The sequence below is a fragment of the Pinus tabuliformis genome, chromosome 6 (genome assembly GCF_031772625.1).
Source record: "Pinus tabuliformis cultivar Carrire ecotype Pingquan chromosome 6, CPIR1, whole genome shotgun sequence".
Lineage (NCBI taxonomy): Eukaryota > Viridiplantae > Streptophyta > Pinopsida > Pinales > Pinaceae > Pinus > Pinus tabuliformis.
Genome location: NC_142292.1, coordinates 1,478,948,450 through 1,478,966,948, shown reverse-complemented (window position 1 = coordinate 1,478,966,948; position 18,499 = coordinate 1,478,948,450). Strand labels below are relative to the sequence as shown.

The following is an 18,499-nucleotide window of genomic DNA, read 5'->3' as shown; positions in this document are numbered from 1 at the left end:
GTTGTAAGGAAAAGTAATAGATTTGGGTTATATGCATTATGGCTCCTTGTGAAAACAACTGTAAAATAGGGGTTAAGGTCATTATATGTATGTGGAAACTCCAAGATGTTGATGGTATGGGAAAATAATAAATGTAGAGTTGAAAAATATATACTCAACTCAATCATGAATCATGTTATGAGGGTGAAAATTATGATCGAGGAGCTCACCTCTTACTCACATTTATAGAGAGTTCAACACAAAGGAATATCAATTTCCTAATGTAGAAATTTAATGTGTAGATTCAAAACTGCTCATGAAATTTACTAGATCACAAGACTTGAAGCTACTCTACTCATTTGCGAAAAGAAAATCATGATCGAGAAAACAAATTATTAACATGCATCAAGGTTCAACACATATACACAAATATTTATATAGGGGAAAGCAACTACTCAAAACCCCTTACTATCTATATTGAATACTCAAAGAATCTGTATGAATACAATATGCTTTGCTCAAGCTTGAGCTCAACCTGCACCTATATCTTCTATCATCTGGTTGACTGATCGAACTTGGCCAATACTTAGCCAAGATTTCGAGCCTCCAAGCTCCTACTTCCTTATGTTGTTCCTTAAGGAATTATGCCCCTATTTAATAGGAATTTTCCTCCATTGGATTGCGCAGTTCCTTTAGGTCAATTCTCTGACTGCATGCACCACCTGTACAACTTGGAATAGTTTACAATTGATAGTACATTGCCCTTGAACTCCAATCCCAACTGGAACTCAAATTCTTTGCACACATGAGTTAATTTAGGTTGATTGATCAGTTATCTGGATGATTACTCAGTGTGAAAAAAATTACACACCCTTGTCAGTTAGTGTGAAAAAAGTTACACACCCTTGACTGAACCTCCACTAGTTCTACTAACAGTGAGAACTAGTTACACTGACAATAACTCAAATTAATTGAAATAGATTGCTACAAATTAGCAATCAATCATGTAGAATTGAACTCAAGTGTCTCCAACTTGAATTTACTGAGTTAACTGAGTGACAAGAGCTATGTCACCTCAATTAACTACCTCCAAGTATTCTGCTGAAATTGAAATTTGAATTTCTCCTAATTTAATTAAGGAAAAATTAAATTAGTATTTTCTTGTTGCATTCTCAGCACCTAAAGGAGCTATATTAATGAAATAACAAATCATATCTAAATAATAGTTTAGAAGAGGGACTCAAATTTCAAATTGTGAAAGATCCCTTTATTAATACTAGAGATGGAAGGATTCTAGGCACGTGCTTGGATTTTGTTATGATTAATTACTATTATGAACCTAAGGGATACAAATTTGTTTTGTAAATTTTCTAAAAGGATGCATTAATGGAGCTTAGGATGATTGTAATATGTAGCTATATGATAAAAACGAGGACTAGCAAAAGAAAAGTTAGAAACTATTTCTTATTTGTTATCCTTCTAAGGTGGTCAAATGTATTTTATGCCATACTTGAAATATCAAATATAATGGTTTTATTCTTGGAAAATAAAAGAGTATATATGAAAAACTAACTAAATTACAAGAGAGGCTTATGATTATTTTCTTCACTAGAAATGAAGTAAGTCAATAACTAGACAAACTCAACCATTTTTCCTTCAAACTCCTTCCCCAAATTTAATAGGATTTTTGTCAAAAGTTGTACTTCCACATGATAGATGGGACATTTGATCATGGAAATTTGCCATTAGAGGTTTCAATCTATTTCAAGAAGACCCATATTGTCAATTTTTTTTTGTAAAGAGTGGATTAGAGTGAATTTTTGCTTTGCAGGAAAAAAAATGGAAAAAATAGACTCACTATAAAGTTTTTAATCCACTATCTTACTCCATTATAAACTCCCTTCCATCATAAATATTACAAATACAAGTATTATTTCTATTCTATGAGAGGTTCTGTTTCAAGGGTGAAGATGATGGCATGTTAGGCCACCTAGAAAGTTTCAATTCCTTGGAGTTATGAATAAATTGTGAGGGCTAACTATAAGTCCCATGGGATTTTGACATAATACTACTCCTTATTGCAACAACTTAGCTACTTGGGAATGCTTGTACTCAATTATTGAGCCTACAAAAATCATTTTCCTTTGCACATATGCATTTCTTATACTACCTAACTTCATTGGGCCAATTGTAATGTTCCTTCTGAGTTCCAAACCAACATTTTCTCTTACCAAGGATAACATGGAATTTGAATGAAGTAAAAGTAAAAAAATCCACCCTTGGATAAGTAATTGATGCCATTTCATACCCATGTTATATTGTGCTATTAGTTGTAAGGAAACTTAATAGTCATATAATATAGTTGACACGTGTCAACTCTGAATTTCTTCATTTAAAAAACATCACACTATGGCAAACAAGAAAGATAATACAAGACCAATGAAAAATACACTAGTAACCCTAAACTCTCATTACAATCAACCTTCTTAGGAATGTGAATCTTCCCCAAATACAAGGAAAATAAGTATGGAACCTCATCTAAGCATTGGATAGGAACTCACTAAGTAATATATAGATTAAGAATTGGAAAAACATCAAGGGGAAAAGAAAATCCACCCAAAAGAGTTACAAGTATAAGAAAAAGAAATGGAGCTACATATTCCTTCTCTTTATTCCATGATCGTGGCGCACTAATTACAATTATGGCATTGAAGGGGTCAATATAATTGTGATGTGTTAATTTTAGGCAACAATGGTATGTTCTATGCTTTAAAGCAATTTTACTTCAATTTCTTTATTAGCCCGGTATCAATATTCAGATTAGCAATCACATCAACATGATAGTAAAATGCAGATAAAACATAAACATAAACATAAACAATAGAGGACAAGCCAAGACAAGAGGACACAAGATGTGGCACCAGCCAGGGACAAACCCCAATGTGGGGAAACCCTTGATCAAATCTTCTTATAGTCTTCAATAGTTCAACAGAGAGAGATAATATAATTTACAAATCTGATAATTTATAACAGTAGCAAAAGAGCCCTAACCAGAAAAGTGAACGTTGGTCAACAAGGGTAGATTTGACCCTGAGAAAATTGGTCAACTTTAGCCTCCAAACAACAAGATAAAACAACCCTCAAAATAGTGAAATTCATCCTAGTCAAAGTCTGGTCAAACAACCCACATGTAGTGAGCCCTAGTTGTAGTCAACGTTGGTCAACACTTAGTCAAATTGTCAAGAAATTCGATATCCTGAAATTTCGGCCTCCTGAAATTTCTCTCTCCCGAAATTCGGCCTCCTGAAATTTCGGCCTCCTGAAATTTTGGCCTCCTGAAATTTCGGTCTCCTGAAATTTTGGCCTCTTGAAATTTCCCTCTCTTGAAATTTCGACCTCCTGAAATTTCAGCCTCCTGAAATTTCAGCCTCCGAAAATTTCAGCCTCCGAAAATTTCACTCTCCTGAAATTTCGGCTTCTTGAAATTTTGCTCTCCTAAAATTACGACATCTTGAAATTTCATCCTCCTCAAATTTCGCTCTCCTAAAATTTCGGCCTCCTGAAATTTCGCTCTCCTGAAATTTCGGACGTGTGGAGAGAGAGGCCCAGAAATCCGTACCCAATCAATGAGGAGAGAGAGACAGAGAGAGAAGTGTGTCCAAATGAGGCTAAGTCACCTTCTATGTATATGCAACATTGAGGATGAATAGGCATGACTGTTGGGCTTCTAAACCTACATAAGTTTGCTGGTCGACCTTGACAATTTGACCATAATCAAAATAAATTCATAACTTCATTTGTACATGTTAGAATCAGATGATCTTTAGATCAATACTACACCTCTCGGAGAGAGGAATCCAAGAAAAATATCAACTGTCATAAATAATATTACCCATGTCGAGTTTGGCCCTAGTTGCCAATTTTAACACTCCCTCTCAACTAGGGAGAACTCCATTTGCTAATCCATCTGCCAATCTATACTATCTCTGCCATCAATGCACTGGTCTGCTCTGCTCTGTTGAACTATGAAGAAGAAGAAGTGATCGAGAATGTATCATACCATTCTCTATTAACCCGAAGTCAGTCCCTAATCAAAGGAGAGTGTCTCATACCACTCTTACTGACCTGAAGTCAGTTCCAATCAAAAGAGAGTGTCTCATACCACTCTTACTGACCCGAAGTCAGTTCCAATTGATCCCGGATCAATATTAGTCATCCTAGCATAAGGAGTACAGTGGTACACAATGTGTCCATCGGTAGTACTATGGTCCCTATCCTCATTTACCTACTCATTGGCTAGATGAGAGGTACTTCCCGTGAGTCCCAGACTGCATGGGTAGGATGTCTTAGCAGGAGAAGGATGAACCACTCATCCTACCTACATGTCGCTAAGGGGTATTGCAGGGGAAGGCTGAACCAGTCACCCTGTGCAAAGAAAACCACTAGGGGAAGGCCGAACCGCTCACCCTATGGTTGCTCATCACTCCAAGAAGTACCCCAAGCCCCCTAGAGCTCCTAGAGCTCAATGTCCATCACATACATGACCCTCATAAGAGGGTCTCTACAAGAAACCAAGTCATTATCGGAAGGCCAAGAACTTGACCTTCCCCAGGGACTTTGTTAGAATATCAACGACCTACTCATCAGTCCCAATGTGATGGAGCCTTATTTCTCCTCGTTGTATCATATCCCGTATAAAGTGGTACCTGATATCTATATGCTTGAAGCGATCATGAAACACATGATTATCTGATAATCAGATCCCACTCTGGTTGTCGCATAGGATCATGGTGGTATCCAACACATGTCCAAGCAACTCACTGAAGAGCTTCCTCAACCAGATAGCTTCATAGGAGGCCATACTAGCAGCTATGTATTTGGCCTCAACGGTGATCAAGGCAACCGATTTCTGCTTCCTGCTCATACAGGATATCGAAGCAGAACCCAAAGAAAAACAACATCCAGAAGTGCTCTTGTGATCCACCACACTGCCAACCCAAACAACATCAGAATAACCATGCAGCCTCACATCTCTGAAAATGTATCTTATTCCATGAGTGGTTGTGCCCTAAAGATATCTCAAAAGAATCTTGGCACCAATCCAATGTATATGATGAGGCTCAACCATATATTGGCTCAATGTGTTAATTGCAAAACATATGTCTGGATGGGATTTCACCAAGAACATCACTACTCCTATGAGTTGACGATAGTCAGAAGCATTTCTCAATTCAAGTCCAACAACGCTACCACATAACTTCTCAAAGTTAAGTTCCATCGGAGTAGTCACAGGCTTGCAGTCCACCATCCCAAATCTTTCCAATATCTTCACAACATATTTTCCTTGAGAGAGGAAAATTTCACCTGGATTTTGCTAGACCTCCAACCCTAGGAAATAGTACATTGGTCCTAGGTCCTTCATCTCAAATTCAGAAGCCAACTCCTCTTACATTTGTGAATGAGAGGGTCTGCACCTGTCAGAAATAGGACATCCACATAAAGTACCAGAATGAGAGGTTTATCATTTTCAACCTTAAAGTAAAGCTTCAGATCGACTTCACTTCTAGTGAATCCAAACTTCATCAGATAGCTATCGATCCTCTCATACCAATCCCGAGGTGCTTGCTTCAATCCATAAAGAGCTTTCTTCAACTTGCATACATGAGATTCCTGATCATGAACCTTAAACCCCTCGTGTTGTTCCACATAGACTTCCTCTTTGATTGAACCATGCAAGAACATGGTCTTAACATCTATATGATGTAGGTTCCATCCTTGCGAGGCAGCAAGGGCTATGATCGAGTGGATGGTGGTGTATCGGGCAACATGTGCAAATATCTCATCATAATCTACACCTTCCTTCTGAGAGAAGCCTTGAGCAACAAAGCGAGCCTTGAACTTTTCAACACTTCCATTAACTCCATGCTTGATTTTGTAGAGCCACTTAGAGGTGACAACCGATTTGTCCTGGGGTCTAGGGACCACATCCTAGACATCATTCTTCATAGTTGACTCATATTCTTCATTCATAACATCCTTCCATACTTGATGCTTCACGACTTCTTCGAATGATGAAGGCTCATTTTGAATGATAGTGCTCATGGCGGTATTTGCAGCTTCAACCCATAGGAACTTCGGAAGGCCTTGATCATGAAGCATGGCACAGACTACTTCTACAATAGAGCGATTATTCCTTTCAGCCACACCATTCTACTCAGGAGTGCATGGCGTTGTAGTCTCCCTCTTAATGCTAGCTTCTCTGCAATAATATTGGAATTCATTGGATTCGTACTCGGTCCCATTATCAGTCCTCAGTATCTTGATTTTATTCTCGGATTGGTTTTCAATCAAGGCTTTGAAGTTTCAGAACCAGGTGAACACTTCATCCTTCTTCTTCAATAAGTAGATCTAGGTCTTGCAATAATAATTGTTTGCAAAGGTGAGATAATATAAGTATCCTCCCAAAGTGTTTACGGGCATCATACTAGATATGTCAGAGTGGATCAATTGCAATATATCTGTGGTATTGCTATTACTTGAGGGGAATGGTCCCCTTGTAAGTTTTCCTTCAACACATCCCAAACATACACCTTCATGGTCTACTTTGAACTCGGGCATACCTATCACCATCTATCTCACATCGGGTTATAATGAAGATAGGCAAACCTCCGATGCCATAGTTCAGATTGTAGAGATGTGTCACAAGACATGGCTCCCAATGGACTTCCTCCAACTTGATACAAAGTGTCAACCCTGAACACAAGAGTAAAAGCATCTTTAAAATTTCTTTTCCAAACACATACCTTTCCATCGATGAATGCCACCTTGAATCCTTTTTCCTCCATGGTTGAAATGGACACTGGGTCCTTCTTGAGATCATGTACATATAGTACCTCTTACAAATGAATAGTGTTACCTTGATTTAATTGAAGGGTAACATTCGCTACTCCCTTCACGATATAGGTGGCATCGTCTCCAAGTTTGATCTCCAAGTTTGTCTCCTTTTCTATCAGATTAGAGAGGGCTTCCTTGTATTCGGTGAAGTGCCTTAAGGCACCACATCAATCAGCGAATTTCCCAAAGTGTCTGGAGGAGAGGCAGTGGAGAGGGCCGATATAAGATAATACTATTTTTTCTTATTGTTAACAACATTTGATTCTTCATACTTGGATTTCCTTGTTTTCTTGGAGGGTTGATCATTTCCTTGATGTCCCGCGTTCCTTTTTCCTTTGCCATGGACTTGCTATTCCTTTGATCGTTGATGTTGAAGTTGACCCTAGAATGATTGTGATCATCATCATGCAATGTGTCCCTTCTATTTGGACATTCCCTTGCATAGTGGCTAAACTTATTGCAAATAAAGCACCTGCCCTTCCTTCCTCCTTTAGATCCAGGATTTCCATGGAAATGACCTTTAGACCCTATATTATTTCTCCTTTTGGCATGAGCGGAGAATGCAAAGGGGTTACTTTTATTAAAAGGCATTTCTTGCTCAACCATTCTTGTTTCTTCTTGAATGCATCTCGACATCAATTTTCTTCAAACCCTAGAATTTGATCACTGTTGAGGAAGGTGGTTCTAAATACATACCACTCAGGTGGGAGTCCTCCAAGGGTGGTGAGAGTAAGTTCCCTGTCAAGAATGACTTGTCAAATCGAGAGTAGATCATTCTTGATCTTAGTAATCCTCAAGAAATAGGATTGAATATCCTCTTCCTTGCCTTTCTTAATATCCTTCAACTTATTCTTGAGAAATAGAACTTGATTAGCATTATTAACCTTGAACATGCCAACCAACCTGTCGTAGATCTCCTTGGAGGTCTTAAATTCATAGATGTAGGCCACCAAATGCTTGTCTTGTACTTGGTATTCGCAGAAGCCGATGCATTTGAAGGAGGTTCAGGGATTTTACCCTGCACACAGTCCATCACTTCTTTTTCTTCCAAGGTTAAATCAAGAGACATATTCCATCCATGATAGTTAGGTTTATCATGGAGCTTGTCTTCAGCCGGGAAGTAGGATGAGGAACCCATTGAACCTTTTATCCTTGTCCAACCATCTTTGGTGATTGCTCTTTCACTCTTGCTTGGGATTTGTCTTCACCTCAGCTTTGATACCATGTTAATTTTAGGCAACAATGGTATGTTCTATGCTTTAGAACAATTTTACTTCAATTTCTTTATTAGCCCAATATCAATATTCATATTAGCAATCACATCAACATGATAGTAAAATGCAGATAGAACCTAAACATAAACAGTAGAAGACAAGCCAAGACAAGAGGACACAAGATGTGGCACCAACCAGGGAAAAACCACAATGTGGGGAAATCCTTGATCAAATCTTCTTTTAGTCTTCAATAGTTCAACAAAGAGAGATATTAAAATTTACAAATCTAATAATTTATAACAACAACAAAAGAGCCCTAACCAGAAAATTCAATGTTGGTCAATATGGCAGATTTGACCCTCAGTAAATTGGTCAACTTCAGTCAACTTCAGCCTCCAAACAACAAGATAAAAAAACCCTCAAAACAGTAAAATTCAGCCTAGTCAAAGTCTGGTTAAACAACCCACCCGCGGTTAGCCCTAGCTGCAGCCAACGTTGGTCAACACTTGGTCAAACTGTCTAGAAATTCGGTCTCCTAAAATTTAGCTCTCTTGAAATTTCGATCTCTTGAATTTTCGGCCTCCTAAATTTTTGGCCTCTTGAAATTTCGGATGTGTGGAGAGAGAGAGAGGCCGAGAAATCCGTACCCAATCAATGAGGAGAGAGAGAGAGAGAGAAGTGTGAAGATGAGTGTGTCCAAATGAGGCTAAGTCACCTTCTATTTATATGCAACATTGAGGATGAATAGATGTGACTGTTGGGCTTCTAAACCTACATAAGTTTGTTGGCCGACCATGACCATAAAATATATATATATAATAAAAAAAATAAAAAAAATCATAACTTCATTTGTACATGTGAGAATTGGATGATCTTTAGATCAATCCTACACCTCTCAGAGAGAGGAATCCAAGAAAAATATCAACTATCATAAATAAGATGACCCATGTGGAGTTTGGCCCTAGTTGCCAATTTTAACATGATGGCAAGGTGAGATAAAGGGGATAAATGAACCATACCTTTTCATATAAAATTTTTTTTTTTTCCCAATCATTACTCAAGCATGAGCATCATTTGTGATGTCGATCTATGCTCGACCTTAAAATAATAATAATAATCTCATCTTTGTTTTTTGAAAAATTATTCGAACCTTGAATGTAGTTCTAAGCATGTCAAGGAGCTTAAAGCAACATGGTTGGTATATCTAATTGCAAAACACACATTTTATATTTCTCTCTTGTCCATGGTTATTCGAACTCATGACCCAATTTTTTATAGATATAACAAACAACCGCTGAGCTAATGAAGGAGTAGATATCCAAAATTTAATCTCGATTTTCTTAATCCTACATATCGTAATTTTCTTAATAAAGTAATCACGCAATAACCCAAAACATCATTAATGACCCTAAACCATTGCAAACATTCTTCATAACTTTAACTAGTTAAAATTTTTGTTGATTCCATTAGCTATGTGGTAGGATTGCATGATTCAATGTGATATAATGTTTGCAATACCACAGTATTTACGTACTTAACCATTTGTAACATGTAACAAACATGTAATATGATACAAACAAATTAATTGACACATTTACCTGGGCTGGGTTGATGCACAACAAATGTGGCACAACTCATCGGGCTCCCAAAAAAAGATACTAATATAACAATGAGGTAAGGAAGCCATTTTTTTTGGTTTTAACATTCCAATGGATGGGAAATTTCATTAGAAAATTTGAATCCTTTGCAAGATTTTCATTACCTAAGTGCTGGACTCTGTGATATATTCTTGTCTTTGTAGAGATTCAATCTAGAGAACCAAATTAGTAAGAGGATTTTTTGCCATATGGTATGCTATGTGAAACCTCCTCTTGAATAAAAGTTAAAAAACATGTGACATGCATATTTGTTGAAAATTTACAAAAGTAGGTGACATACATAAATTTGTTGAAAACATAAAATGGACTTGATGAGGAGTTTGTAAGTTTTTGTTTGATTAAATTACAAATCAACACTATAGTAATATTAGAAGCAAATACTATATTTAATCAAAGTTGCGAATGGTATTTAATTCCCATTGATCAATTATATGATATCCTTTCTCAGCTTCTCTGTCATTAGGAATTTTGGGCATGCTATGACTCTTGAGGTTATACCTTTGTCACTTTTTGCTTGATAGGTTGCAAAAGTCACATTATAGAATATGTAAGAAAAAACTAGCAAACTTGGTTATATGTTTGACTTTTATTATTATTTTATGTGGTTCATGGTCCTCAAAGATCGGTGACTGTTACATCCACGAAATATTTGTACTAGCCAAATCCACTCGAAGGGGTCACTTCTTGCTAACTCAATCACTGGGCATCAGCCTAAGAGTGTTGAGAGACTTAAAATGTGACCTCTCAATAATAGATGTTGTTTAACAACAAGGATTCGATCAACTGAGCTAACCCTCAGGGCTAAATACTTTTGCCTTAATAATTGACAAATTATAATGTTGATAGCACCAAAATTCAGGTGTGCAGTGAGCGAAAATTATTTTGGTGAGGGAAAACAAGTGAATTGTTTGTATATACACAGTTGGCATGCACTTTAATTGCTCTCAAAACTTTGATAGTTTGATAAATGATAAACTTAGTTCTCCCATTGCACTTTAACAAGTATCCGAACCTCCAAATATTGCCTTAAGCCACATTCAATCACACTCAAAATAGTCAGTCATAACATAATACATATTGCCAAAAATTATTTTCATTTGGATTTAGTTTATTGTTGATTTATTTATCATTGTGTTGCATATCGGCTCAAACATCTTCCTCACACAATCAATACGTCTCTTGTTAAGATCGAGTAGTGATGTTGTCATATTGGGAATTAATTCCCATGAACTTGAACACAAGCATGCATGAGGAAAACTTAATTTACAAAATGCAAAGCAATATAAAATATTGAATAAAAGCAAATTGATAGTGAAACTTATAACATTTTGGATTCTTCTTAGATATGAGAAAATGTGCATTGTAAGGTGGCCATAGCACTAAAATGAAACCCGTTAGCAAGACCCTTGGTAAACATGGAATGATTAGAACCACCAATTTAAGGTTGGCCTCTTCCTCATTAGAGTTAAATTGAAACTTGCTTTGTAAAAGATTCAGCAATAGGGTAAACCAAAGAAAAAAGGGGGTAAAATGTTGAAGTAGTTCTTACGTTGCTCATTACTCAAACCTGAAAATAACTTCCATGCTTCCTCTTAGATTAGAGTAGGAAATTTTATTACATTTATAGTAGCTAGGTACTTTTTGGTCTAGTGACCCAAAGATTTTTTTTGTTCAAATGGCATGTGTCCAAGATGTTGGCCAAAGTAGACTCCAACTTTGTTTAACAATTGAAGGAAGCCATAAGATCTTGGGATCTTGGATGCAAGGGGGATAATTCAATCATTCAAAGCCAAGGAGAAGATGAAGATAAAGACGAGCTTGTGTAGCCAAGAATTTCAAGATCAATGAATGGAGTAATGAGAGCTTTGGAACAAGTAGGATCATGTTTGAGGGTCAATGGAATATGAATTACAAGCCTCTCTATGCCTTTCATCAAAATCCTCGGTGTTTCCTTAATTGAAATCCAAGGCGACATAGAAATCAAATGCAGGAACCATGAACAATGCTTGACCTCTAGTAGTAGTGACTTCCTATTATCATATGACGAACATAAAGTCCATTGCCTTAATGGAGAGAGCAAGGGTTTGGACTAAATGCAAGTAGGAATCACGTGTTGAAACCTTTGTTTGAGAACACAAGGTGCCATGGGTTTTGTTGACAATGATGGCTACAGAGGTCATGCATGCATGAGGTGGAGTGGTAGAATCAAACCACAAATCTAGGGAGAAAACAAGTGGAAAAAATGGTTAACAATATTAATTATATGAATGATTAATTGAGGTGTTGTATTAATTATATGTCAATGATAGCCCTAATGTGACAAATATATGAAGTTTTTGAAAAACCCTTCAAATAAGACAATGAGACAATATTTACCCAATTTTTGTTTAAATGCTTTACAGAGAGTTGAATTAATAGCCTTGAATAACATTTAACATAATGATTTCAATATTTCTTGCTTGACATAGAATAACAACAAATGGGTCTTATATAAGAAAGGGACACATGGAGAAACATTTTAAGGAGACTAAATACTAAGTTACCTAAATAAAAATATGAGGAAATAGGGAACGAGGAAAATGTTAGGAGATAAAACCAAACGAGTCGTTGTTCTATGTTAATAATGTTTCATGAATAATTCAAGGTTTTATATATCAAATTGGCTATTTGATTCTTGTTTATAAGCAATGACGATAAATGAGACCAAAATCCAATTCCATGGGAACAAAATAGATACTTTGGTTAAAAAAAGTCATTTATATGATGTAATCTTTTAATGTGAATCCTAACTTAATTAGCCTTAGCTTGAGCATGAAAGAAATGATGCAATAAAACAATTACTTTTAAAATGATGATTAATCCAATACAACATTTTTTACTACAACCGTCACTAATGGACATATAATGTTATCTTAAATAAAGGCAATCTTATTATGAATTTGTTTGAGAAATTGTGATTGTTTTATCACTTGTAGTTCCACATGCTAAACACATGAGCTTGGGAGATAAGGAGAACATCTAAACATAGACAGGGAATGAACCAAGAAGATATAGCTTTGTTCTTACTCCAAGAACAAATAATGGTTAAGGTATGATCAATTCAACTGAGGGTGTCAATTTTACATTAGTTAAAAAGTTTTAACAAATGGTCCTCATATTGGAAGTCAATCACACGATTCCAATGCTCAATGAATTAATAAAAATGCCTCCTTAACCAAAGCAAGAGGAATTTGATTAAAAACTAGGTGATGGTGCAACATCCAACCTAACCAAATCAACATGATCTTGAACTTAGTCCCCTATATTGTTTTACATGTAAATCATAAACAAGCAGTGAGATGCATCAAGGGCCTCCCAATTAACAGATCATACTTCATGGAGAATGATAACATGAATATTTTGCAAACTTGAACAATGTTTCTTCATACTTTTAGTGTTGGGTATCCACCCATTATCAAGAGGTGAGAAGCCATATTGTAGTGATTGTTATGTGACCTCTTATCGAGTTAATGGTCATGGTGGCTGATGCTAATTAACCACTATCTTATAGAAGTAGAACATGTTGTACTGATTGATGTGTTACTTCTTACTTGAATTAATGATAATGATCAAAATGACTTAGGCTAATCAACTACTTCTTTATCAAATTGTACTAGTATGAGAACGATAAACATAAAATCTTATGGGGAGAAATGCCCGCTCCTACTTTCATTGACATGATAAGTCTTATTTAACTATTTTGAATTTTTACTTACCAGAGAACAAAAATATTTAAGAAAAATTACATGACTACAGATGTTAAAACTAATCAATTATAATAAGTAAATTTACACTTTCAAATTGATTAATTCAAATAGTTGTAGTTTAATACTTTCATATGGGCATATTTTTCTATTCATTTGGCTCAAAATCCTATTTATCTTTGAATCCATGTAAACAGAGTGTGAGCATTTCTCATACGGCTAGCCATTTGCCCTCGGAAATACCCAAAACAATATCGCAGCAAGTACGTTGGTATCGCACCGGACTATCAACAAACAGACCTGCGGAAACCCACAAGAGGTCGATCAGGCCGGACTTAAATGTATTGATATCCTTCCTATTCACCACAGTTCCTTTCGAGTTCTGAAAAATTCGATGGGTTTCATTTTCAGCTGTTTCATCTCTATAACTTCAAACATGCAATGCATTCTGCTAAAAGTGCTTGCACTTGGGTTTGAGTTTGCTACGTGAATTACCCTTCAACTCTATTGCGCAGACAGGGCATCACTGCTATCACAGGAGAATCCGATGATGTCAGGTATGAATCCTTGTTTTAAGGCCCTTTCCCTGTCTTTATGCATACACACTCAAGCATATATAGGTAGATGGATGTATGGTAAATTGGTATTGAATAGTCCAAGTGATAAAAGGGCATGTTTATGCAAATACCAGTATCCTTCTCTGATTTGACTTATATTGTTAGTCTATGAGAATATACCAAATGACCTTGTCTTGCAACTAGAGCAAACCCATTTTGTCCGTGGCATCTTATGACTATTTTTGCATTGGTTGTTTCATCTCCAATATTACTTCATTTGGTGTTATGTTGTTATTGATACTGTCGGTCTGTAGCTGTTTTTCCATTTACCCACATGAAGGAACTATATGAAAGCAATCCTTCTCTGCAATTGAGTCCCCTGTTTCAATCTTCACCATCTAGTTAGCTTATGGCATTTTGAAGGTCCATGTATTGTCTGTTATATTGACACCAGATACTCCAACATGATGACTTCCACTACACATGTTAACAAATTCCATGTGTATTGTTGCATCATCTAATCTGTCTGCCTTGTATAAGATATCAATCATAATATTGTTGCATACTGCCACCACAAAATTTCTTTGACAAGTTACTTGTTTGAAAAAGTTTGCTATGGCTACCACAATCAACACGATGTTCCCTGATTCCACGATGTACATTGTATTTGATCATTGCAGCCAGCCAGGAGGTTGCCAGGCAAACCTTAGTATTCAATTTTATGCATCTAGGATTTTGGTTTATCTTTACAATTTAGTTTTTTGAGTAGTTTTGGTAGGTTTTATTTATAATGCCCAACATATATGGGATTGATCTCAATATGAATGCATACATCGCACAAATACTTGTCATCGGGAAAGAATCAAGTTATGAAGCTGTGTTACTAGTTATTTTAAGTGTCAATCAACTGTTCAGGAATTAACTGTCATTGTTGGTCTTTGTTCTTTTTATCATTAGTCCCTTGAACTTCAAGATTTCGTTCTCCTTGTCTGGATCCTTAAGATAAAAAGTGTTATTTTTTATTAAGACTAGATACTTTCCTTGCAGTTCCAGCTCTACGTCACCAGCATGGGCCTTATATTACCCGATGGTTATTGTGTTGGAGTAGTAAATTTTCTTCATTTCAAAATGGGCATTTTGGATCTTTTGATCAAGGCAAGCAAGTTGGACGTGGGCAAGAGCATGATAATAATAGCCAACAAGAAATCAAGGGATATGAGTTTAATCAAATATGCAACATCCTTCATAAAGGTACATGGGGATCGGACGTGGAAGAAGCTCTTGAAAAGATCAACAGTAAGTCTCATCTTGGATTTGTTGTAGATGTATTGAAGAGGCAGAAGAATGTGGACATGGCACTTAATTATTTTAGATGGGTCCAGAAACAAAATTGCAATCAACACAGTCAAGAAGCATATGATGCACTTTTAATATTCCTCGCTAACAGCAAACACTACGATAATCTGCAAGAAATCTTTGAGGAGATGAGTATAGCTAGATTTGAGCCAAAGAATGTTACCTGTGTTAAGCTGGTACAGATCTTTATAAATTCTAAAATGCTGATGAAAGCTGTTGATATGCTTCATGCTATGAGGAAACTTAAATTTAGGCCTGCATTCTCTGCCTTTACAACTCTCATTGGTGCACTTGCAGAAGCTCATGAACCAGACATGGCACTTACAATGTTTAAAGAAATGCAGGAGATAGGGTATGAAGTGAATATCCATCTATTTACAACCCTGGTCCGTGCATTTTCCAAGGAAGGTAAGCTTGATGCTGCTTTGTCTTTGTTGGATGAAATGAAAAGCAATGGATTGGGTGCAGATATTGTCTTGTATAATGTCTGCATAGATTGTTTTGGCAAGGTAGGTAAAATAGATATGGCCTGGAAGTTCTTTCATGAAATGAAGGCACAAAATATCACACCAGATGAAGTAACATATACAACTATGATTCGCGTACTTTGCATGGCAAATAGATTGGATGAAGCGGAAGAATTGTTTGAGAACATGGAACTCACTAGAAAGGTTCCATGTGCTTATGCATACAACACATTAATTATGGGCTTTGGAAATGCTGGCAAGTTTGATGAAGCTTACAATTTACTAAACAGAATGAGAGAAAAAGGATGCAAACCTGACGCCATAGCATATAACTGTATTCTTACTTGCCTTGGAAAGAGAGGCAGAGTGGATGACGCTTATAGCCTTTTCACTGAAATGAAAAAGGATGCAGAACCTAATCTCTCCACCTACAATATTATGATTGATATCCTATGCAAGGCAGACAGATTAGATGATGCTTACAAAGTGCAGGAGACAATGGCACAGGCAGGGCTGTTTCCAAATGTAATGACAGTTAACATCATGATTGATAGGTTGTGCAAGATTCAGAAGTTGGATGATGCCTGCAACCTTTTTGAGAGTTTAAGAGAAAAGGCTTGTAGGCCAGATGCAGTAACATATTCTTCTCTGATTGATGGTTTAGGCAGGCAACACAGGATTGATGAAGCATACAGGCTCTTTGAAAGGATGTTGGATGACGGTCATGCACCAAACGCTGTTGTATATGCATCTCTTATTAAGAACTTTTTCAAGTGGGGTAGGAAAGATGATGGGCATAAAATCTTTAAGGACATGGTTCGTAGAGGTTGCACACCAGATCTAACACTTTATAATGTATATCTGAACTCTGTTCTTAGAGCAGGGGAGATTGACAAGGCCCGCAGAATTTTTGAAGAAATTAAAGAGCATGGATATGTTCCAGATGTTTGTACGTACTCTACACTAATGCATGGTCTTATAAAGGCTGGTCAAGCACAGGAAACATACAAGCTATTTTATGCAATGAAGGAACAAGGTTGTGAACTTGATACTCTTGCATATAACACTACCATAGATGGGTTTTGCAAGTCAGGAAAGGTGAACAAAGCCTACCAACTCCTTGAAGAAATGAGGATAAAGGGCCATTCTCCTAGTGTAGTTTCTTATGGAGCACTTATTGATGGACTTGCAAAGGTTGACAGACTAGATGAGGCATACATGCTTTTTGAGGAAGCAAAAGCCAAAGGCATAGTTTTGAATGTAGTTGTTTATAGCAGTCTTGTAGATGGGTTTGGAAAGGTAGGCAGAATAGACGAGGCATACTTGATTATGGAGGAAATGATGCAGAAAGGCTTGAACCCGAATGTATATACATGGAATTGTCTACTTGATGCTCTTGTCAAGGCAGAGGAGATAAATGAGGCATTAGTATGTTTTCGGTCAATGAAAGATTTGAAGTGCTCTCCAAATGTTGTGACTTATAGTATTCTTATAAATGGCCTTTGTAGAGTGCGAAAATTTAACAAAGCTTTTGTGTTTTGGCAAGAAATGCAAAAGCTTGGCCATCCCCCTGATGTGATTACATACACCACTATGATTCATGGTCTGGCTAAGTCTGGGAATATAACAGAGGCCTATGATTTATTTGAGAAATTAAAAGCCAGAGGTCGCAAGCCTGATTCTGCATGTTATAATGCCCTTATAACTGGGCTGAGCAATGCAAATAGAGCAATGGAAGCTTTCAGGGTTTTTGAAGAAACACGATTGAAAGGCTGTAAAATACGTGTTAAAAGTTGTATTATGCTTCTTGATGCCCTTCACAGGGCTGAAAATATTGAGCAGGCTGCCATTGTAGGTGCTGTTTTAAGGGAATCAGCGAAATCTCAGGATGCTTCAAAATCTTTGTAATCCTGGAATAGATGAAGGTCCAAAGGACCAAATATTATCAGGCCATAGTGAAATGCATACACTTGCTTGCCATTAAACATGTTCCTGTTACGCTTGCTTCTAGGTTATTGTTTTCTAATTCTTACTCGAGCTTCTTGAAGTTCTTTTGTTGAGAAAGTTCCTATTTTCCTATTATTGGTATATTCATAAATGCTGACTCCAGTTGAAGGGTTGCATGGCTTAACAGTTGATGATTGAATTATTTTCACTATTGAATGGAAATCATGAAAATATACATGTGCAGGAGCCCAAGGCCTGAACTAAATGCTTGATCTCAAAATATCTAAAATAGCATTGTTTTTGTTTTCTGTTAATAAACCTAGAGAACCTACAGTTGCCAAAAGCGTTTTCTACACCAGGAGTTTGGCCAGGCAGGCTTTAAACTTGTTATCATCTATTACAGCATTGGCAAATTTTGAAAGACCAAACTAATTTTCTGCTGCTGAAATTGGGCTTTGAATAAAACATGTTTCTAGAAATTTATGTTGGTGGGTCTGATGTTGCTACTTGAATTGCCTTTCAACGTGATCGGGCAGGCAGTGCATAAGTACCATCACAGGAGAATATCATGATGCCGGGTATGTATCCTCTTTGTAACTTCTAAGGTCTTTCCTCTATCTGTTATAAAAATAAGTATGTGATCAATTTTCTTTTAAGAACCTGTATGATAAATTTTTGCGCTGA

The 18,499-nt window shown here is 36.6% G+C and overlaps 1 protein-coding gene across 2 annotated transcripts; it reads left to right on the top strand.

The window, feature by feature from the left end:
* Positions 1-13,656: 13,656 nt before the first annotated feature.
* On the top strand, positions 13,657-17,915 carry LOC149264217 (Tetratricopeptide repeat (TPR)-like superfamily protein). 2 transcript variants are annotated; one of them, XM_089427708.1, is made up of 3 exons: positions 13,657-14,045; positions 15,093-15,341; positions 15,699-17,915. In XM_089427708.1, the coding sequence occupies exons 1-3, from the start codon at positions 14,036-14,038 to the stop codon at positions 17,774-17,776; spliced, it is 2,337 nt and encodes a 778-aa protein (XP_089283834.1). In that variant the 5' UTR covers positions 13,657-14,035; the 3' UTR covers positions 17,777-17,915. The 2 variants fall into 2 exon arrangements, with proteins under 2 accessions (XP_089283834.1, XP_089283827.1); XM_089427701.1 differs by having other exon boundaries at positions 13,661-13,807; positions 13,900-14,045; positions 15,093-17,915.
* Positions 17,916-18,499: the final 584 nt, after the last annotated feature.